Here is a 23,041-nt window from a genome sequence, read left to right on the forward strand (position 1 = left end):
GGGGGAGACCTATTATCTATCTGGGGGGGTGCCTGGCATCTATAACGGGGGCCAGCATCTCCCTGGGGGCACTTGGCAGCAATATGGTGTGTGTGTGTCACTATAGGGCAGCCTGGCATCTATAAGGGCATACCTGGCATCTGTTGATGAGTGCCTGGCAATCTACAGGGGAGCCCGGCATCTCTCTCAGGGTGTTTGGCACCTGTCCCCTATAGGGGATCCTGGCATCTACAGCGGGAGACCTATTATCTATCTAGGGGAGCGCCCGGCATCTCTCCAGGGGCACTTGGCAGCAATATGGTGTGTGGAGCCTGTCCTCTATAGGGGAGCCTGGCATCTATAGGGGCATACCCGGCATCTACGTGGGCGCGGCCTGTCTCGGGGTCTGAGGCGGAGCCGAGCCGAGCGAAGATGGCGGCGCCCAGGGCGGGCGCGGCGCGGGGCTGCGCTCTGCTGCGCGGGGCGGTGAGTGGCCGGGGTGCGGGGCCTGCCCCGGGCCGGGCTCGTCCGCGGTTCGCCCCACAAGCCCGGCGGGCACGTAGCGGGTCGCTCCGCGCTGCGTCAAGCAGGCCGCGGGCCGGGGGCGGTGTCACGCTGCGGCTCCTGCCCCAGGCGGCGTGGCCCCGGGCCGGGGAGGCCCGCGCCGCCCGTTCCTGAGGGACTTCCGTCGCCCGCGCCCGTGACCCCTCACCAACGGCGCCAGGGTTAACGGGCGTGTAACTTACACCGCCACAGCGATATTACGGGGTAACTCGGGTTAAAAGTGATCTTCCCATGGTTTAGTCTTGGGCAATTTATTTCCCTTCTGTCACCCAGTCTTCACTCATCGCTTTCCTAATGCGAATTTAAAAATGCATTCATGCTGCTTAGCCTCATCTTGTGAGCAGTAGGTGTTTGGCAGTAGGGTGGGGGCAAAAAAAGTTATACTTTAATTAAAACGGCTATTAACGGCTCAAAATAGCAGAACTTGGCGTAGTATGTAATACAGGCAGTCCTCGACTGACAGCGTTTCGCGGTACGACGTTTTGCACTGATGATTTTTATAAATCGACACCCGGTTTCGACTTCCTGACGTCAGTTGCGACTTGACGACGCTCGATCCGATGCAACGTGACATCGCCCGTGTCCCTGGAGAATGTCTGTCTGAATTTCCTTGGATGCTTTCTTTAAGAAAGCGGACGAGGCGCCGGAAAAACCTGCAGCCGGGACTCCCGAGGAGACCCCAGCCAGGAGCCCTGCAAAAAGTCCGGCAGAGTCACCTCAAAGAAGCCCTTCCAAATCAATATGATTGCTATTTACAATATAACTGCATTAATGTAGCTATATTGCTCATCTATAATTGATCGAGTACAAAATCCCTGGTGATTTTTGGTGAAAATAGGGTATCGGGTTTTGGTTTGGGAACCAACCCCCATTAATAACATTGTTTCTTATGAGAAAATCAGTTCCGCGCTACAACATCGCGACTTGAGACAGGGTTTTCGGGAACCAGTTGTGTCGTAAGTCCGAGAACTGCCTGTATGCACAAAACTTTACCTTAGGAATAAAGAAAATTGAAAAGTAAAGACCACTTAACCTTGCTGTTAACATCTGGTGTTTGCAAGAATGCATAAAAAATAACTAACTCCCTAGTTATCAAGACATTATTTAAGCAATGTGATAAGAAAGGTGATATGTTTCTGGCTACGTTAATATGCCTGAGGCTGTTTGGTTATGGGAATACAACTCCTACAGGTTTCAGTGAGTGCTGTATTTATTTAAAATTAAGGTTGTGATCAGGCCTGTGAGGCAAGGATTGCCGGAGAAGGTCAGTAATTGCCATTTTGCACAAGTCTTAGTGATATTATGAAACAGAATTAATGGGCCTTCCTTTTCAGCCTTGAATAGACACAAAACTTCCATCAAAGTTCATGGGAATTTTGTATTCACCAGGGCAGCAAGGTGAAGCTCAAGATCTAAAAATAATAAATTGGCCAGATGTATTTTGGACTGATTTGCAGCCAGCCACTTTATTTCACCTTTTTATCTGGTCGGCAACTGCACAGCAATTTTTATTGGCTCACACTTCTGAGTGTGAGCATTTTCCCAACTGGAGCAGTCTTCTTGAGTGAAAAAAGCATGTTGGTAGTCAGTTCTGCACTGCAAGTGTTACTGCAGGGGTATGCTCATGCTTGTTAGAACAGTACTGTGAGTTTTATTTCAGCTAAAGCATATTACTGGCACTGAACTTGTCCCTGGAAAAGAAGTAGTAGGTCTTTGTCTTTTAGGAACATCCTTTAATTAGAGGGGAGCTTTCGCATTGTTCACTGTTGACTGTGTTGTAAACCTAGAAATATTGGTTCCAAACTATGTCTACTTTCTTTTCTAGTTAATTGGGATGCGATGGTGAGTATCTTATTTGACTATTAGGTATAAATTGGTTTTCAAGGACATGCTTTTCATAACAGAGGTTATGAAAGTGCTGTCGATATTAATTTCAAGAGAGTGCTCAGAGCTGTACAAAACACAGCTGAAGATGTCATCCTGCCACGGGGTGCTAGCAATATAGGACTATTATTTTTCAATAAAAACTGTACAAGCAGCTCCTGCATTTATTCCATTGAAATTAATGGGCATAGACTCAAATAGTCAAGATATTGACATGTCTAATACCTATTGTTGTAGGTTGCTCATTAACCAAAGATATTATACCTGTGCATTTTTTTTTATTATTATTTTTTATTTCTGATTGAAGCCTCCAGGCACCATGAAGTTCCAAAAATATTTCAATTTATTAAATATTTGGTTTGCCATTTCTAATGAAAAGACCCTCACATGTATGAGTAGTTTGTTCTGGGACTTGAAACCAATCACTCTTAATCTTAGGGATTTATTGGTGGCAACATTGTTTGTATAGATTGGGTGTTGTATACTATACAACCCTCCTAGAATGTTTTCCATTGTTGCCAAAACTGATTGCACTGTTTGTTACTGTATTGAAACAAGTTTTATGAGTGTAAGCAGATGGTACTGCCTCTGAAATCCTCAGGAACAAACACATTCTTCTATATAACTTTGTTTTAAAGGAGCAATATATAGTACTTGACCCCATCACAGGGAAACATTGCATCATTTCCCAATAAAAAAAAGGAACAAGTCATTTCTTAAATATATATTTTTACTTTCTGCTGCGAGTTACCTTTTCAGATATTTAAGTGGCCTTTTTTTTTAGCCTGATTCCTTTATTTTATAGTCTTGATAAATTATTCAGTGTTTCTTCCTTTCCGGGTTCATATTGTATCAGGCACTTCAGGAGAATAAAAGATGGATCTTGATTGTCCACTGTGCCCTGAACAAGGGTGTTCAGGCCTGTTCTTATTGGTGCAATATTTGTAAAGTGCTCTGAAAAACACTCCAGAGACTACTGTGTAGCAAAATTCAATCTTGTAGCTTAACAGTACAATGGGTCCCTTTGAAGTCCCCTGTTTACTTGAATGGGAGTTGGGTTGAGCCCTTTGGGACTATGGACTGTTTTCAAAATAGCCTTAGAAATAGTGATCTGAATTTAAAGAAGGAATAATTGAAACTGAATTATTACAGGAGGCTCCAGGCAGGTTTCAGGGTCTTCTTGCAAGGGGCAAATATGTGAAGACCACTCTGAATCTTTAATTTTAGTTCCGACCAATGTGGAGAATCCCCTTCCACAATGTAGGTTTAACAGGTCTTCAAGAAGGCCTCCAAATGTTATGGCACCTTGAGTGCATTGAAAAGCAGTGGTAAGGTGACAGCAGTTCCCTTTAAACATTTTCCAGATGTTTTTAATGCAAAGCTAGGAAAGTTTCAGGCTGACCACCAGACATCTTTCACTCATGTAAAGTCTTCTGTCAGCTCTAAGAATAAACTCAGCTTCCAAAAAAGCATGCTAGCATCAAAACTAGATAGCAATTCCTTGTGTAACACAAACAGACATTTGCTCCATCTCTTCTGTGTTTAATTTACAAATAGTTAATGGTTCCACCAAACATGTTGATAAACCTGTTTGGAGCGGATATGGGGGCATGTTTTCAAAATGTTTAGCAAACACCACACTTTTTGCCCTAGTGAGATAATCTGTCCTTGGGAAATTGAATCATATGCTCTGATCTGATTAGGACCATACCAGCAGACCCTTGTGCCACAAAGACAATAGGAGAAAGAGGGCTCGAGTGTTTGTGTCATTATCTAGGCTTGAACCTCTCATTTCCTTGCAAAGCAGCTATGTTTTTTTCTGCTTTTAATGTGTGATTTTTGTCTTGTCTCATCTTCCAGTGGATTAGTCAGCAGTCCCCAAACTCCTCCAGTCTGCAACCCCCATACAGACCTGCTTTTCTGGAGGAATTCCCTACAGTACTAATTCTTTGGGTACTTAAAATCGACAGGAAATGGGACTTTCACTGCATGTTTGCTGCTCTTCAGCAACTGCTTGCATGCCTGCCCTTGCCCCACTGTGAGAGCTGAACGTGGGCAGGGGCAGTATTGCAGAGCAGCTTGTAGGTTGTCAGCCCCTGTTCATTGCAGGCTATGGAGAATTAGGGGCTCACAATCCCACTTATATTTGCTGTTGCTTCTAGTTTGAAAAGTGCTGAGCTAGGATAGTCATTTTCAGCCAGGGTGCCAGGGCAGTAGGGTGCCACACAATGGTATGGACATATGATTCACAAGATAAACTTGGGGAATTCAAATAGGAATCCATAGTGTTAAAAACATTGAGTTCTTGGCCAGAGAAGAATTACTCTATTAGTTTTCTGTAGTAAAAAAAACAAGTGAAAATTAAGAGCTAGCATTTTCTGAGGGGTGCCTTGAGTCTAAGAAGTTTGCGAGCCATTGGATTAGGTGTTTGTAGGATAAAAACAATGGTTAATGCAATTATTTATTTGTCTACTTTTTTAAAGTGTAGGCTATGAATGGTGGTAGGAAGACTCAAGTGAACTTCTTTCAAGCAAAAGGAAAAACATGGTACTCTTGGCAACAAGCTTACTGTATTGCATGCTTGTTGGCTACTTTGCTCTGATCACCGTGTGTTTACTTCTCTCTGTGCTGTAATGTGTTTGTCAATATTACTGTATTTACCTGAATCCAAGATGACTTCATATTTAAGATGATCCTCCAATATTTAGATTCCAAACATGGAAAATTTTACAAATTGGAGGCTTCTCTTAAATTTGTCCCCTGCCCAGTGTTATAGCCGGGGAAGCAGCAGTAGGGGTGCAGGTGGTGGTGGTGGGGTATACCCCTGCACCTCCCTGCCTTGTACTTGATTCCAAGACAAGGGGCTTTTACTCCCCTCCCCCTAAGGTTGAAAGAGGAAAAACCTTCCTCTTGGATTCAGGTAAATTGGTATGCTACATGCTAACAAATATACTCGCTCAACAGTCTTCCATTTGATCTTGTTGCCTACCAGCTGAGCTACAAAAAGGTTGTGGAGAGGAATACTTGGGAGTTTTGAGCTTCTGTCGGGCATCATGGTCTCTTCTATGCCCATTTCTTACACACCCTAAGTCAGGGTAGGGGTAATGGTTCCTTCATTTTTTGAAACCCCAGAGCTTCAAAATGTTCAGTATGTCACCAGAAGGGAGAGGATAAGGAGGACTTGCCCTCCTCTGCAAGTGAGTTGTCCATTACTTTGGTTTTCAGGGATATTATTTTGCTGACTCCTGGCCAACTCATTGACACACTATTTTGGGATTATTTAAACAACCCCCTGTTGAATCTCTGAACACAACTTTTGTAGGCTGAGTGCATTACTGCCTCAATCTTTCTTTGCAGCTTCAAGTGTATACCCTAAGGACCTGCTACAGCAAATTCCCTTCTTTAATGGCTCTGCTGAAGAAGCAAGCTTCTAGCCATCTGCTGAATCAGTTAGCTTTTTCTTCTTAGTATTTTAATAAAATATGGGACTTTACCAGTCATACTTATGCGGTGATTTCTGCCTATGATGGTAATACAGAAACTGGTCATTAAGGACTGATCTGTAATGAATTGTTGTCCAGATAAAAATCAGATCAATAACTTGATGAAATTAAGGAATGGAAACCTTAGAGCGAAAATTGGAAGCATTTCTTAGTGGGGGAGATGAAGGGGAAGTGTTGGAAACCCAGTTACTAGAATCAGTTAAAAACAGATTGGTCAAAACACTGAAGAGCAATACTGCAGGATGGCAACATATATGATGCTCAAAGGCTTTTTTCTATTTGATTTCTGCTACTACTGCTGCTGTTGATGATGTCCTTAGGTAATGGGCAAATCCTGTTGATCTATAAAAGGAGGAATCCTATTCACGTAAACATTTGTTTGTGAGGACAGATTTATTTGTGGTGGTTCCTGTTTCTTTGGAGATTCAGAGTAAAAAGGATGTTTAGTAGGGCTTCAGAATATTTCCTTTCCCCAAAAGTGTGAGTTTCCTGGTTGAATTTACCAGTTTGCTTTTTTAGTTGGTGCTTTCTGTCTCTGCTGGCTCACAGACTTCCCAGACTACAACAGTGCTCCATCCTCAGCATATTGGACTAGCTTTCATTTACTCTGCTAGTTTCCAATGGTAAACAGACAGCATATATAAGTGAGCATCTCCAACACTCATTCTGAGACTGTCCCCCTCAACACTGGCTGGATGCATGGGGAACTTTTTTCATTTATGCAAAGCTCCTTTTTTAATATCTTGGGGTCCATAGATCATTTTTCGATTCTGTCTTACAATTTTGTGGCAAATTCTACTACTGCAGAATATAAAGCCCTTGATCACAAGTTAGAATTCAAAATTAGGTCCGTTCTGTAAAAATGCAGTAATGTTGCTCTGGTATCTAGGTTGTAATGTTGCTCTGACAGACATGTATTTGTGCATATATATTGTATTAAACTTTGCCTTTGTTTTATTACATATTTTTAGTATTGAAAGATTGAACAGCTCTGGAAGACATAGTAGTTTTAAGTGTTACCTCTATCATTTGTATTGTAAAATTGTCTTGTAAAATTAATAGTTCAGGCTTTATTTTTCTGCTTTTCATAGCAAAAAGGTGATTCTTGCTGTTTACAAGTGAGGGACCAAAGGTTATACGCAAATGCTTATCAGCTAAACGATGCTGTACAAGGTGCACTGGTAACGTTGCAACTTTCTGATGTGCTTCCTTGCTCTTCAGAATGAATATGTGACTTTTTATAAAGTGCCCAAGCAATTTATGTTAATAAATCTGAGGATTTATCTTAAAGGTTATGTAGCAGGCAGAAGACTATAACCTTCAGGATCCAGTGGACCCTTGTTCCAAACTGAACTAGGTTTTTATGATTAAACTGTAAATGAAAGAGTTTTATTTGTCTGAAAATAGATGGATACTTTGAGAGCATCAGTAACAGCAACTTAAAAACACCCATTCATATGTTGTGAATTTAGAAAGCTATAGGAACAATAAGCAAACTCATGGGAACAATAACAGGGAAAAATGAAAAATGAGAAGGTATTACCAGAGTAGATAGACTCAGGGGATTACAGGAAATGAGCAATAGTCTCAGTTTGTGTCAGAGCAAGAGAGAGAAGCATTTTTACTGTAGTTACTTACCCTATGGTACCTACCTCCTTCTCTTAAATTCTTTGTTAAAAGTGAGGGGTTTGGATGAATATTAGCAGTGCTGTAGAGGTAGGGGTGATTGTATCCCACTTGTTAACTACTGATATACTCTCTTCACTCAGTCTGAAGGTAGCTTCAGAAATGTGTAAATAACACTTTTTTTGTTGAAGAAATCCTCTCGGGTAGTTATGTTGTAGAGTTTCTTTAGTTGAAATCATTTATGTGATTTTTTTGCCACAATTTATTTTCCAAGATAATTACAAATAGCTATATTAAATAATCTAGAATGAAACGAGGGGAAAGGGGAAATTATGTCATTGGACTCTTATTTTAAACACTAAAGGTAAGACTCTCCACCCTTCCCTAGCTATGTACAGGCTATGGTCATGACCCACTCCTCCCTGTCTCTCCCAGAGCTGCTTGCTTTTTGCTCACCCCATCCAGAAAGCTCCAGTAAAGGCCTGGGAAAGAGGTGTGACCATGTCCCCATTTTCAAAGTAAGAACAGCACACTGAGTGGGGAAACAGTTGGTTTCATCTGTTAAAATGAAAAGGATTGTGAATTCCCCTTTCCACCTCCCCACTACCTAATGCCCCCAGGAGCTTGGGAGCACAATCTCCATTAATCCTGGTGGGTGCTACTTAGAACTGCTCGTGTTCTGCATTGGGGCAGGGCAGCATCTTGATGTGACTTCCAACTTACCCCAAGACTGTTCATGCTCCTATTACAGAGCTGCACGCAGAGCTCTGTATCACGAGATATTTGCTAGCTGAATCATGAAAACTACTCTCCCAGGCAGATGTCACTTAGGATGCAAACAAGGGTCCACCATCCCTATCTGTTTTAGGCTGCTTGTTGCATCTTCTCTATGCTGTCAAGTGCCGGAAGGTTTTCCCCTCTCAGCAGCATCTGATAGATTTTTTGTTCGGACCGATTTGCCTGTACCTCCAGCTGTCCAAAGACTCAGGTGGTGTGGCACATAGGTTGTGGCCTCCTTAACACATCCCAAATATTTCCATCTTCTTGGGATAGCATTAGAGAGAACTTTCTGAGGAACTTCACCTTTTGTTATAAATTAATTCTATTTAATGTCTGTTTTTCCTGCTGCCAAGACCTTTGCTTGTAAAGACATTAAAATACATCCCGCCTCCCTTGGCATTTGGATTTTCACCTTTCACATTTCTCCATATGTTAAAATGGAAACAAAATTTGAATGGAAGATTTATGGCTTGGTCCTAAAGCTGCAGGTTATTGGAGACCAAAGCTTTTCAAGCTATGAAATGCAGCAAATCCACCTGGTCCCACAAAACCTAACAGCAGTGATGTTGCGTGAGCACCGCTCTTTGTTTATAACCACAGGCATGTCTTGTAGAGAGCGCTTCAACAACAGTGGTTGGTTTGAGACTGAGATTAAGTGATGTTCCCAGTGCCACAAAGGAAATGGGCTAGAGCCAGGATGAGAATTGAGAAGGTTTTGATGCCCACTCAGCCTCAAGCTCAAACTGCATAACCAAGACATGTTTCCTGCCCCTTTTTTCCCATTCTGTAGTATGAAAGGACTTTGAAGACTTTTGATCTCCTACAGATTGTCTTGCCTGCCAACAGTTGAATGTCATCGTTGCTGTGTTCGTTACTGTACTCTCTCTTACGAGTAGGCAGTTTGAGTTGGCATTGGCTTTGATGGTGACCTCTGCCACTTAGCACCTGATTAATGTTATCAGCTGGTAGGTAGGCAGTGTTTTAAAAAGCTACTAGAAGAACACGCGTCTGATGAAGGATTGCTCCCCCCTACTCCCTCAGCTCGCTGATTAGCTTTTATTGTACAGTGAACTTCCACATGTCTGAAAGTCTCAATCATTCCAAATGCCTGAGCAGAGGCAGCGAATGTGCCTGCATTTCAAGGAAGCAAAAAATCAAAGATTGCTTTGTTTTAAACGTGCCTTAAAATACACTTTCATTTGCTTGAAATGTTTGATCAGTGATGTTGGAAAGGTAGAAATCCACTTCAAAGCCAAAGTTTTTGATGGTGAACTGATAATACTGCCTATGGTGTTCTAGACTCTTACTCTGGGATCTAATGACGGCAGGCAGCAGTGTGAATGTCCAGCGTGAATAACAGGAAACAATAGTAAAAAAGTGACGTGCAAAAGAAAGGAAGCAACTCATAAACTTTGGTCTTTTATTCTTGCCCCACAGAATATTATTTCAGTTCATATTCTGGAGCATGCCTTAATAGAATACTCCAGGATGATAACTAATTTCTCCCAGTTTTGACTCATAACCTGGTTGTCTTCTGTTTATGGGCATATTGCTGAGAGTGTACCTTGTCTTAATTCAAGAGTCAAACCATCTCATTAAAATCAAGGTGTATTTAAAAATAGTGGGAGAACATGTTATTAAAACTAAAAATGGTATGCACAAATGATGACATGTAATGCACTATGAGAAATACTTACTAAGGCCCACCTTAGCTTAGTAAAGCATGTCTTGCATATCTAGTATGTATCCAAGTTCTGTTTATATGTCCTTTCCTTCTGTATCTCTTATGTCTTTAGTACTATGGACATTTATATCTTTATTGCTGAGGAATGTTGTACTGCTCTTACTGCTCAAGTCATAATCCCCTATGATGATATAATTAGGTACTAAAGCGTTTATTATGATGGGACTTCAAGTAATAAAGAGCAGAAGCAAACAATTCTGAACAGCAATTCTACTTCATGTTAATTTCCTATTTAAAAAAATATAGAGAACCCAGGAACATATATGCTGAACTTTTTCCAAATTGAATGCTCTCTATAAAGTATAAGAAACTCTCAACACTTAAAAAAAAAAAAAATACCAGTGTATAGCAAAAATGACAAACTTCTGTGATGTATATAGTTAAGACTTCAGAGGCAAGTTTGATCAACCTACTGGTCATAGTTTGTCTTAATATTTCAGAAAGTTATAATTTGGGTGAAGTACACAGCAAATCCATAGGAAGATACACTATGAGTAGCATAACATTTTTATCTTGTTCGTGATGATAGTTTTTCATTTTGTCCTGGCAATATTTAAATATGAAAAGCATTTCTACAGCATTATATTGTTTGGAAAATATAATTTTAAGTGTTGTAGCAAAAATATGGAAGTTAAGCAAAAATATTAAATTACCCCTCAAGAAATTTGAAATAACAGGGACATTTTTAATTTATGTAGAGAAGATATTTCATTTCCCTTTTTGGGTTAGTAATACATAGCACCAAAAATTTTACTACTTTTGCAAAGTATTTTCTGCAATTGATTATCCAGTTGTATATTGCTATGTGGCTCTATTTTCATCAGATACTTCAAAGGCCTTATTTTTAGGTCAGGAAAGCATGCCTTTCCTAAAGCTTTGAAGTTAGAAATAAGCAAAATGGACTCAATTTGATGAAAATTAATTACGAATGCAAAACGGCAGGCGCCTATTGAAAGCCAGCCCACTGACAACAGCAGAATTGAATCTGCAGTTGTGTTACAGTTTACCCTTCATCCAAGCACAGCTTGATTAAAAAACTCTGAAAATTGGTTCCTGACATATAACGGTACTGCATGTCCCTTGGACTTAGAAATGTGTGGATGCTCAATACATTTCCATTATACCAATTTATTATGTAAACATAAGGATTTGCTTAAGGAGTTCAATACAAATAATTGTTTTGGAGAAGTTTTCTGATTTTAATCTGACTGCATAGCATTTATCAAGATTACCTTCAAAATTCTACTTGCCCACTTAATGTGATAGGACTAGAACCTGATTTCTGGGCTGTCTAGTGCAGTATCTGAAGATAAAGATGTCTTTTGCTAGCTGTATCCTGTCTGAAGACTCATCATCGCCAGACACCCTACTGGTGGAAATCTCTGGGAATAGCCAGAATTTGGTGTGGAAAGGCTGGATGACACCTGGGACACTGACTTGGTAACCAGATGGACAGTGTGGTAACTACTCCATGCCTGACCCATGGATACTACTGGCAGTTTTATTATTGACTTTAAGGGTGAAAGACTGTTTTTTTTCCAGAAGAATAACTATGCAAAAGTGTGTGTATGTGTGTGTAAGCAGATTTACTGTATGGGTATCACATGACATTTAAAGTCTGCGGTGAGTGAATGACACCTCAGTAGCCCATTCTTGCCCATCCTTCCTCACCATGACAAAAAAAAAAAAAAGAAAAAAAATCAAGTCTTGCGTTTTAAAACATTATTTAGGGGCATCACAAAAGAGAATTGTGTGTGCTTTTCCCAAGAGATATACCTCAAATGAGTTCTATAATCTGGGAACATAACACCACATTGTGTTATTTCCAAGAGGGCAAAGGTGAGTCTTGGGATCAATCAGCTTGCAATCAGACCGATTATAAAAGAACAAGTGAGAACACGAAGCAAAATCAGTTCAAGGGAATATAGTAGGACAGAAAGGGACAATGAAGAATGGTCTGGAAAGTGAAGTTAAAAAGCCTATTGTAGGAAAATCACTTAGAAGAGGAGCTGAGGCTTTTTATTTTTGTAGAAGCAAGGACCTACCTTTCTTTAAATTCCAGCAAAATTTAGGTAAGGCATCCTCGTATCTCCCCTCTCCCCATCTCTTTAGTCTGCAGCAGCATGAATTATTCAGATTATAATTGATGTAATTGTTACTGAAACATTCTGGAAAACTTAGGGTACCAGTGGGTGTGGTGCTGTGGTGCAAGGTTTAAGCAATGCTCTCAGCAGCTAATAGGAAACTTTCCTGAATGAGGGCTGTCCTCTTTCAGTGACCCTTAAAAATGTTTTCCTGTATGGCTTTGTGAAGCCATGAGGCATCGTACATATGTCACTTTAAAGACTGACTGAATAAGCTGTATAAGCTTGTGCAGTTTCTCTGTCTTAGTCTATAAAGTAACATATCCACCCTGTCTTCTGATTGTATTCAGATAAACTTGGCTCACCGCCTCTCTTTGTGAAGGCAGGCTTAAAAATGTGAATGGAGTGCAAACAGTCGAGTGGTTTTCTAGAACCTCTATGCCTTGGCCATGATTCTGCTGCTGCTTGAGCAATATTACAATGTGAGCAGTACTGAAGGAGATAACCCCACTGAAGCTAGCCAGTGCAGCTGCCCATCCTGCAGGACACGAACAGCTGCTAACTGAGAACGGGACCAGTGCTGCTTCTCTTTTGTCAGTCAACCATGTAGGATGTATGGTGATAGCATAGGAGAGTTGAGAGGGACTTTTGCATTCTTCAGATGCCTAGTGGTTCATAAAATATGGAGCCTTCTGTGGTCCCAGTATCTCTGTCCTACTGGTGGCTCTGAGCTTACTCCAGGGCAGTTGGGCCCATCTCTGCCTTTGGGTGGTAGGCTTAGTGGTCTGGCTACTTATCCTCTTGGTACTTATAAGGCATTTGCTCAAGAAGATTAATAAGGGGTGTGACTTGAGTGACTCCTGTGAGGGTTAGTGAACGGGTGCTGGGATGTATATTTTGGTATACATCCACAATCAGGAAGATGGGCAGAGAGATGAGACTTCACAGGTTGCTTGCACATAAGCTAATAGGCCTAGTCTTCGAGCTGATAGGTGCAAAATGAAAATGTGTCAACCCTGCTAGAGTGACGAGGGTCTAAGAGCTTTTAAAAGTCAATATTTTGAAAAATGACCACAGAGCAGAAGCCCTAGAATGGTTGCAAACCAGGCTTAATTCCAGATTTTTGTATCATGCTAGTACAGATAGCGATTGTTTTAGCACCTCTATCTTTGTTATACATTTTTGACTGTCGAAAACAATTGTTTGGCTTGAAATGTCTGGATGATCCCTTCCAGCCATCAGGAACAAAATAAAAAATACTTTTTGGACAGGGAAGTAATAAATTCAACTACAAGAGTGGAAGGAAAACTTTTGGAGAGTAAAAAAAAAAAAAAAAGACAGCAACGAGAATGCAATGAATTTGATGCAGAACATTTTTAAGGTCCTATGACTTCTACAATTAAGCTTAATTTGAGCCATGTTTTAAATCTGTATGTGCTAATAAGCGGATAGATTTCTTTAAGTCAAAATGCTTGGGTGAGTTAATACTGAAGACTGAACAAATAAAGATAGAGTAGATTGAAGCAGACAAACAAATGCTTGGGAATGCTTTAACATCCAGCTGCAGAAAAAGCAGTGACTCAGCTTGATGCTGAAGGACACATTATGTTGGTTTCTTATATTAGGTTTGTGCACTTCTGAACACAATGTGGAAAGTATGACCAAGAATGAAAAGGAAGTTAAAGCCATGCATGCTTGGGTAAGTAGATACAGTAATTCAGTGATTTCCATAAATTAGTTGAGAATGTGTTGTTCTATCAGTTCTTTTTAATATTCAGTCTTTTGCTGGTAGGTGGGCTCCCAGGCATCTGAGCAGGGTAGGTGTTGACATCCTGTTTGCATTTTGATCAAAGATGGCTTCGTATTTGTGAAATGTTCTGGACTGACAGCCTTGATTATCCACAGAACAGGTGGAGCATAAGGAGTTGCAGGAAAGCTGCCTCGTCCTGCTGCCCAAGTTGTTTCTGATTCTTTCTTCCAGGGACCTTCCATGCAACCGAGACAGACAAGCCTCCCTGTGTATTCAGTCCTCTGTGTCTTTTTGACTCTGATTCCCAGGTTTAATTGTGACAGGGTAATTTGAAAGGAAAACATGTCCAGTACTCACAGGAATAAGTATCTGATTTCTGGTCATTCACAAAACAGCTGCTAGAGGCACACTGCAGTATCTCTGGCTGCTTTGGTCTTTGGCCAGCTTTTCACAAGAGACCTACAGTAAAAGGCATTGGGTCCCCCTAGAAAGTCCCTCCAACAGCTTTTCCCAGTTTTCCCTTGCTAGGCATCCAGATTAGACAGCTCTATTATTATATTGGACTTGCTTCAGAAAACTTTCTTATTGTGTTAGACTTTGCTTAGCAAGGTTTATTGTTTGCCTTCGTACTGCACTGTGATATGGTTATTTGTGAGCACCAAGTTAAAAAAAAAAAAGAACTTGGTTATTAGTTCTTTATTTCTCCTTGCTTGAGCTCTGCTTCATGAGGAAAGATAGAATAAATGAGCAGGGCTGTGTGAAATTTCACCAGCCATTTCGTTTCGACACCGTTTCGACCAATTTTGAGGTCAAAACAGCAAAATCAGAATGAAACTGAGGCCATCGAAATCCTTGAAACAAAACAAGGCTAGTTGAAATGTTTCAAAAGTCGAAATGTTTCGACCATAGGCTGGGGATGGGAAGTCGGTCCCAGCTGGGCTGACTTGCCATCCCAGCGCAAGTTCCGGCAGGGCATGGGAAGTCAGCCCAGCTGGGTTGACTCTCCATCCCCCGTGCTAGGTCCTCATCCCCTGTGCTAGATCACGCGGGAAGTGGGAGCCCAGCTGGGCTGACTTCCCATCCCCAGTGAAACGTCGAAACAGCCTTTCAATTACCATATCCTTCTCACCCGTGGAACTGCTTTTAGTTAATCAGGGTCTGAAGACGTTAAAACAGACACCATGAGTAGTCAAAGAGGAATTAAGAATTGAAAATTAAATACATGCTTATGTTTTTGGGATCATGTGACATCACAGCAAACCTATAGATAGGCAGTGTTTTACTAGACCACTTAATTTTTATTATCATTTGTCTAGAAAAGCTAGACTTTAATAGTAACTTCTATTAAAATTGGTTTTGTACACAAAATAGATGGAGAAGGGAGTAGAGTGGAATCCTGTTCTTTCAGGGCCTGTCCTGTTGACATCTGTGATGCAGGATCAGAACTGTCCAAAATCTGGTCTCCATTTGTGGGCTTATTGTTTTTTTGCGTGCACACGTAGGTGCTTACGCCTCTATGGACACTTGAGCACTAAATGGTCTGTGCTCAAGTGCTAAGTTCCAATGTCTGCATTCCCAAGCACTTGACGTTTTGCTCACAGACACCATTTCCCACATGGCATCATTAAATTCTTTCCACTATATATTTGGGTTTTCATGTAGATGCATGCTTTTTGCAAAATCGTGCAATACCTCAGGGATGACTGACTTGAAGCTCCAAATCCTTGGGTCCTTAGTGCCCTTTAAAACTGCTTTTAGCTTGTAACTTTAACTGTTTATGCACATTATAATGCTTTATAATGTTTCTGATCTATAGAGTTGATATGTTCCCATCCCTGTCCGTAGGAGGTCTAGCAGATGAGATAATGATGCAGTAACTTCCTATAAAAGCTGGGTTTGGGGTGGTTGTTTTTTTTAAAGTCTGCTGGAAATTGGTATCCGATTACTTCTCATGAAGCAACTAAAGTCTACTGGCAATTACTGGATATTTAAATTTTAAGAGTGACTTGAGGGTTCACCCCATTAGATTACGCTTGAGCGATTGCCACTCAGTCTTTTTTTCCTGAGCATCCTAGAAGGGCAGTGGCTTCTTTTAAGAAAGAAATATGTAGCCAAATAGCTTTCCTCTTTCCCTTCTTCCATGTCTGCTTATGGCTAAACTAATTCCATTTTCTGGAACCAAAATGCCACTATTTCAGGTAAGCGCTTTCTCTTATTTCTGCTATGTTTGTAATCATCTTGATGTCTCCTGCCAGGATGCAGCGTGATTTTTTGCCTCTCTGTCTCCACTCTGCCACGGTTCTATTAAACAACCTGAAAACAGCTTGCTTTGTACATGACAAGAAGAAATTGGGTTTTCCATTGAGTCTCAAATGCTGTGAATGACTTGTGGAAAGATCAGACTAAGCACTAGTTTGACTTCATGATATGACTGAAAAAGCAACACACACCTATTTATGTGAAAACTTTCTTTGGAGTAATGCTATTAATCTACAATGTTGCTGTCCATAAAGGTGGACTCCACAGTGAGTTTGGGCTGTTCTTCCAGAAAGGAAGGCTGTTTCAGTGGTTAGGCAATCTGGGTCAAGTCCCTTGTCCATCACAGACTTCCAGTATCCTGAGCTAAGTAACTTAGCTTCCCTGTAACATGGGACTAGCATTAAGGAATGGGTGTTTCCAAATACTTCAGTAGTGGGAACCATGTAACGTCTCTGTTTCTTTAGTGTTTAGTGTTTTGCTGGTCCTCCAACATCTGTTTGCTGAGCTTTGAGTGACTTTGCAAGTTTCTATCATGCACTTACAAGACCAGGAAAAGATTTTCAAAACCAGAAACCTAGAGTTAGTCTCCTAGTTCAGGACTCATATGTCCAAACAAATGGGTGGCTTTTCAAACACACTGAGCCCCCTAAAGCTGTTGGCTTTGGTGGAAGCTGTTGGGTGCTCAGCACGTACCAAAATCGGGATGTATGTGTTTAAATGTGGACTTAAAGAACTGACAGCCCCTGGCTTCTTTACTATTCATTCCATCCAGGACCAGGAAATGCACCAACTGCAGATGCTTCTTCAGCCTGGCAAAGGGTTTTTAAACCTGAAAGCTTGCTAAGAATTTTTTCCCCAACTACTTAAGTTGGCCTAATAAAAGATACCAGATTCACCCAAAGAACCTTGTCTGCCTATGTCCTTAGACCGACATGGCTACAACCTACACTCCTGACTTCAAGAACTAAATCTTGACGTCCCTTCTTGTCCCTGCTTGCTATCTTGGGCCCTACTCCCAGATGTGTACTTGAATATAGTTTTTTTGTAAACCAGTTTATTTAAAATTGGAAACCCTAGTTATAAAATAGTTTGAGAAGAACCACAAACACAATGATAACTAAACCCACATCTTTTCTATTTTTTTCTGTGTGGTGCGATTAGTTTAGTTATTTGACATTAACATCTTGTTTCTAAGAGGTGTGGATCTGCTACTAATACTACTAATTATCCAAATGAACAGCCTGCCTAGCTTCTGAAAAACAGGAGTCTGTTTAATGACATATTTCAGTATCCTACTTCTTTGTGTATTTTGAAGTTGAGATGCTTATATCAACTGTAACAATTGTAGTGACAGGTCTCACTTATCCTGAAGAGTGACTGTACAGTTTAGGAGTATAAAACGGTAAATTGCCCGTACTGTTTATTGATCAAAATGTCCTACTGTACCCTTGCAAGTGTGTTGGAGTTGATTTTTGTCCTCTAATTTTTTTTCTTTTGAGAGAGTTCATTTTACCGTGCAAGAAATTGCACAGTATAGTTAAAAAGGTAAAGGAAATTAAAAGATTTATAATTACTAATTGGAATATGCTGTTTGTATCTGCTGTCTTTTAATCCATTTAAAATTAGTCCTATTCGGAAGCCTATTCAGAAAAACAGAGCTTGCCTACACATGGCCCTTTTATGTGGGATTAACCTAAAATCACCATTTTTAAGGCGCATTAAGGGCACGTGTTCACACATGTGCACCCTTAATGCACCTTAAAAATGGCAATTTTAGGCTGATCCTGCCAAAATTTGATACCTGCTTAAATCAAGTACCAAATTTAGGTGCAGTTAGCTAAATCACATTAGCCTACGTGTAGACAATGCACATTAATGCAGTGTGTGTCAGTGCACATTAGCATGGCTACATGTGGGCTAATGAATTTAGCTATGCAAGCCTAAATTTAATGCACTTTAGCATGTCTACATGTAGATGCACACCTAAATCCCCTTAATGTGCCTTAAATAAAGGTGCATTAAGTTTAGGTGCATGTAACTATGCATTGTAAACATGCCCACAGTCTTATAATGTAGGTACTTTAATTTGAAAGTTTTCTCCTGCTGAACTTAATGGGAAATTGAATGGAAAGCTGATGTTAAATAGGGATTGTTTACAAAGTTATGGATGTGCTGTCAGCTTCAATAAGAACTCAGTAATCAGCCACTCATACTGGCTTGGTCCATAGGATGGCAATGCCCGTTCCTGTTAGAAGGAGATTCAGGGGATTTTCCTACAGGTTCAGGTGACACTTCATTGCTTATGAAAGCAGAGGGCTAGATTGAAAGGTGGCGCTGAGTATGGGTGCATTTCTGAAATGGTCTTTTGGAAAGGACAAAAGATACCTTAGACATATACCACACTCCAATGAATATCTTAAGCCTTTAGGTTCCATTTTACACTGCAAAGTGTGTCATGGGTTCTTGCGCAGTAAAATGCATGATTCCTTTCCAAAAATGTACTGTGAATGAGAAGGACAACACATTCATAATTCCCCCAGACATCCTGTGTCATTAGAAGGAGCACAGTTTGTAGCGTTGGTCCTTTGTCAGATGCAGCCTACTCTGTCTCATACCCAGACATTTATGCTGGTTGGTATGCATGACTGCTCTGCTCCCTGCCCTTCTCAGCCTCCTTTCCACCATCATCTTTACAAAAAGGATTAGCGGCCTTCCAGTGCTTTCCCCTTGGAGGGGTCTTGTTCATATCCAAATCACAGGAATCCCTTTGCCCTCTTACTGCTCCATGCAGCCTCCCAATCTTGGTAACCATTAGGAAGGCAACGGGGCTCACAGCAGTAAGCACTCAGGTTACAAATGCTGCATTTGGACAGCCTCCAAAATTATTGTGTTCAATGCGATTTACTTAAACCCCCGTTACTTTATGAATTACAGGACTTTGTGCAGCTGGCTGTAGCCCTATGCTATTCCTTTTCCTCAGGAAGGAAATTTCTACACGATTCACCCAGTGATTTCTGCCTTGATTCCTTCCCATGAACAAAGGGTTGCCTTTCAGAAACGCATCCAGTTTTGATTTTTAAGATTTAAAATGACAGGTACCCCCACCCCCACATTCCCTGGTGGGCAGCTCAGTGAGTAATTACCCTTATTGTGGGGGGAGGAGGGGCGGGGAAATGCATCATTTCCTATCTGAAATATTTATATGCTAGCTAATATCAAGCCAGAAAGCAAACAAGTAAGTATATTTAAATAGAAGCACAAGGTAAGAGAGGTTTATACATACACAGTTTATGTGCAAAATGAATGAATGATAGTAGAGATAAGTGCATACAAAGACTGTTTCGGAAATGAGCTTGGTCAGGTGTAGTATCATTCCTTGACACCAAAACTAACGGAAGAGTTGGGATGACATTAAATGAAAACCTGGGGGAATCAGATTGTTTTAAATAGCTTCTTCAGCATATTTACATGGCTTAATAAAACCTACTGATTTCAAAGTTGGTTCCTCTGAAAGCTGCCTCCCTTAGTTATCTTTTTTGATGCTCCTTCTGATACGAAGATCTCCTGCAGTATTGTCAATGACATTTATTGAACAGCTCATGGTGTAATAGAAAGCTTTACTACTTTTATTGACAGATAGTACACTTTTTCATTACAGTTGTCTTTGTGTATTTGTTTCCTTTCATATATACTTGGAATTGTAAAGATTGCTTTGTATTACAGGTCATAGCACACAAACAAATCAACTAAGTTGTGAAACAGTACAGAATATGATGGATAAGCACATAGATTTTTTTTGGTTAGAAACCTTTAGTTTGGATAAGGTACGCTAAACACAATTGCCTCTTTTCTGTTGAGGGACCCTTCCTAAAGATATTTTCTCCCCCTTATTTCCCCCCTCCCTAGATGACTTGTTTCAATGTAACCCATTACAAGATGTTCCATATTTATAAACCTTGGCACCATAAATATTTGACATCATATCATTTGCATGGTTAGAGCTCTTGCGTACCATGGCGCACAGGATCTATGAGCACACGTTATAGCTATATTGGCTCAGTGAAGCAGTACACAGGGGGAAAGAGAGGGAAGGCGAGAGAGATTAATTTGAATTTTATTTGACCGACCTTAAAGTCAGATGCTTTTACCATGCTCGTCTTTACTTCATGGTATGAATATTGGTTTTCTACCTGGAATGAAGAAGGGATGTAGGAATCCAATGGAAATGGTCTTTTTTGTTTCTTTTTACATTTATCCAATAAAGTGCATGAAGCTGGCTTTATTTAAACATATTACGACAATCAAAATCATACGAGTCAAAGACAGGGACTCATAAAATAATCCCCATAGATGCATTTTCTTCTTTTATTGATTGTGAGGGTACAGACTATGGATTTAACCTGAAATCTCTTGCAAGGAAAAATAAGTCTTTTAGATTAGCTTGCTTTTTCTGCTGAAGTTGTCATAAACTCCTCACTAAACCAGACGAGGCAAGTCTTGCATGATGCTTACATTTATCTACCACTTGGTTTTCAAAGAACCGTACTGATATTAATAGACTAGTTGATTAAATTTTGCTATATAAATCTTAGCTGAAAATATCCTTGTCAATAAGCATGAAGAGCAGGTATTTCTTCCTTGCCCATTTGAAATGAGTGAGGCTGCAGCTTCTGGCACTCCAGCATGATCCAGTTGGCATTTCTGATGTCAAAACCCCCAACAATTCATGGTTGAGACCTCATACCTGAAATACTCTGAACTAAAATAGAAGCCCTCATACACCTGTTATATTGAGTAGGTAGGGAGGAGTACTTCACCGGCATGTGAAGGCTGACCTGGAAGTGTGAATGGTGACTACCTATCTGGGTTGGAGAAATTGGGTGTGAATCAGTAAAAGGGCAATTTCAGTTGTCTTTCTTCTCAAATCCACCTTTCCTCACACGTTTGTCCCTCTTTAGCCACTTTCAAGCCTATTATTGTTGTAACCTGAGTGTGGAAGGCTTTAGTTGGCTGATGATGGTACGCTAGTGACAGGATAAGCAAATGCAGTCTAAATGTACGAGAGCTTTAAAAGAGACTAGTTAGGAATTTAGAGAACTGTAAATTTTAATTACCCGTCTTGTCTTCTCAGTGTTAAATACATGCAAAGTCTATCAGGAACAAAACAGATCAGCTTGGTTAATTTGACAACTTTTGTTAAAAGCTTTTATTCTGAAATACTTATTATCACTAAAATAGTCAGCAATTAAGGAAAGATGTGGCATGCGAGAGCCTAAAATACAGCTGCCTTGGTAAAGAATTCCATGTTGGCATTATTTAAGAAGAGGAATATTAATGGGTGGATGTTTAACTGCTTTTAAATTGGCTCTGGGAGTCGACCAGTAGAATTATACTCGTCCATTAAGTATGCTGAGGTAGGTAGGCATGCATCCCAGGCAAAAACTGTCCAGGTTGCATAGTTGAGTATGCAAAATTTAGATTAACTCTATGCTAAATGTATAGACATTGATGCATTACTGTTAGTTGCACCACAGTTGCATAGCCTATATCCTCATTAATTTATGATACAAATTTATCTTCAGAACTTTATTTCATTTCATTTTTGTCTTGCTCTAGAGGGCAGTCATTTTGGACCTGTTGTGTCTGCATTGTAAGAAGTATGTGCTTAGAGGCAAGCCCTTTCTCAAAGCATCTACTGTCTGATTATTTTATATAGACTTTTAGTAATGTCATACATAAAGTAAAAATAGTAAGTTAGAAAATGGTTGCAGTATTGCTTTACTAAGCTAACCACAGCGTGTATTTCAAGGGCCTACTTTGCAAAAGGCAAAGTCAGACAGGAAATGTATGCATGTAGATGGACAGCTGCCCATATAATACCTTGCCGTTTGTATCTGCCCACACTCTGTGTGTATATTCAACTGCTGTAATTGTATGTACAGTTAGGCATGACATTTATATAAGTGTTTTTAAAACTTATGCCCCTAAGGCTATAAGGTCTCAGAGTTGAGTTCCACATTTGAATTGTGAGATGTTTGTCTAAGCCTGTCCTATTAAGATTTCCCCAACATAGTTTCTATGATAGTTTTAATATTTGCCCAAGAAGGGGGTGGGGAACCAAACCTGATAATATTCAAAGAAATGCTGTTTAAAGATTAAAATGCTATGAGGTGGGATGAAGGTATGCTGGAAGTCTTTACATGCCTCTTTGCAGATCTTGCCACCGCTTTCCTAAATTAATTCTACTTTTTAGCAAGATATCCTATGTCATCTGCAGCTTGCCCATTGAGCTGGAACTAAATTTTACTGGTTTGGGGCAAATGGGGACCTGGGAACTGGTTTATCAGCCGCAGATAATCAGTTGCTTACCAACCAAAACTTGTTTGATGCACACAGGCCTAAAGCTGCCATTTCTGAACAAATGTGCTCATAAAATGAGACTGATCATTTTCTACCACGGTTTGTTCATTGGCATAAGAAAGTTGCCTAGAAATACTGTAGTTAGGTAAATAATACTTCAAAATGACTGGATATTTTAGTGGATTGGATAATGAGGTACTTGGATTTAAATCATTATTTCAAATCCAGCCCAGGCAAGAGAAGAAAGGGTACACATGATAGTTTCTGATGGTTGAAAAACTTAAGGCTGATCCAGTTTGTTAAAAGTAGAGCTGGATAAGTATAATGGCTAGCATTACCTATTTTGTGGCTGAATGAAATATTGCATTTTGAGTAGTACTTTCCTCTAGCTGTTAGTTACTTAACTTACAATTTGGAACCTTTTTGTTCAGTGTATTAAGACAGTTTCTCTTTTTCTGATTGTGTGCATCTTAAGCAGACACTTGGATGAACTCTCTTGGATCATTGG

At 40.3% G+C, this 23,041-nt stretch overlaps 1 protein-coding gene across 1 annotated transcript in view; it reads left to right on the plus strand.

The window, feature by feature from the left end:
- Positions 1-397: 397 nt before the first annotated feature.
- Positions 398-23,041, plus strand: part of SUCLG2 (succinate-CoA ligase GDP-forming beta subunit) — a 164,595-nt gene continuing 141,951 nt past the window's right edge. Inside the window, exon 1 of the mRNA XM_019536684.1 lies at positions 398-465. Within this exon, the coding sequence (XP_019392229.1) occupies positions 412-465 (54 nt within the window). The 5' untranslated portion in view covers positions 398-411. The remainder of the gene's footprint in view (positions 466-23,041) is intronic.

The sequence above is a fragment of the Crocodylus porosus genome, unplaced genomic scaffold (assembly GCF_001723895.1).
Source record: "Crocodylus porosus isolate Cpor-Errol unplaced genomic scaffold, CroPor_comp1, whole genome shotgun sequence".
Lineage (NCBI taxonomy): Eukaryota > Metazoa > Chordata > Crocodylia > Crocodylidae > Crocodylus > Crocodylus porosus.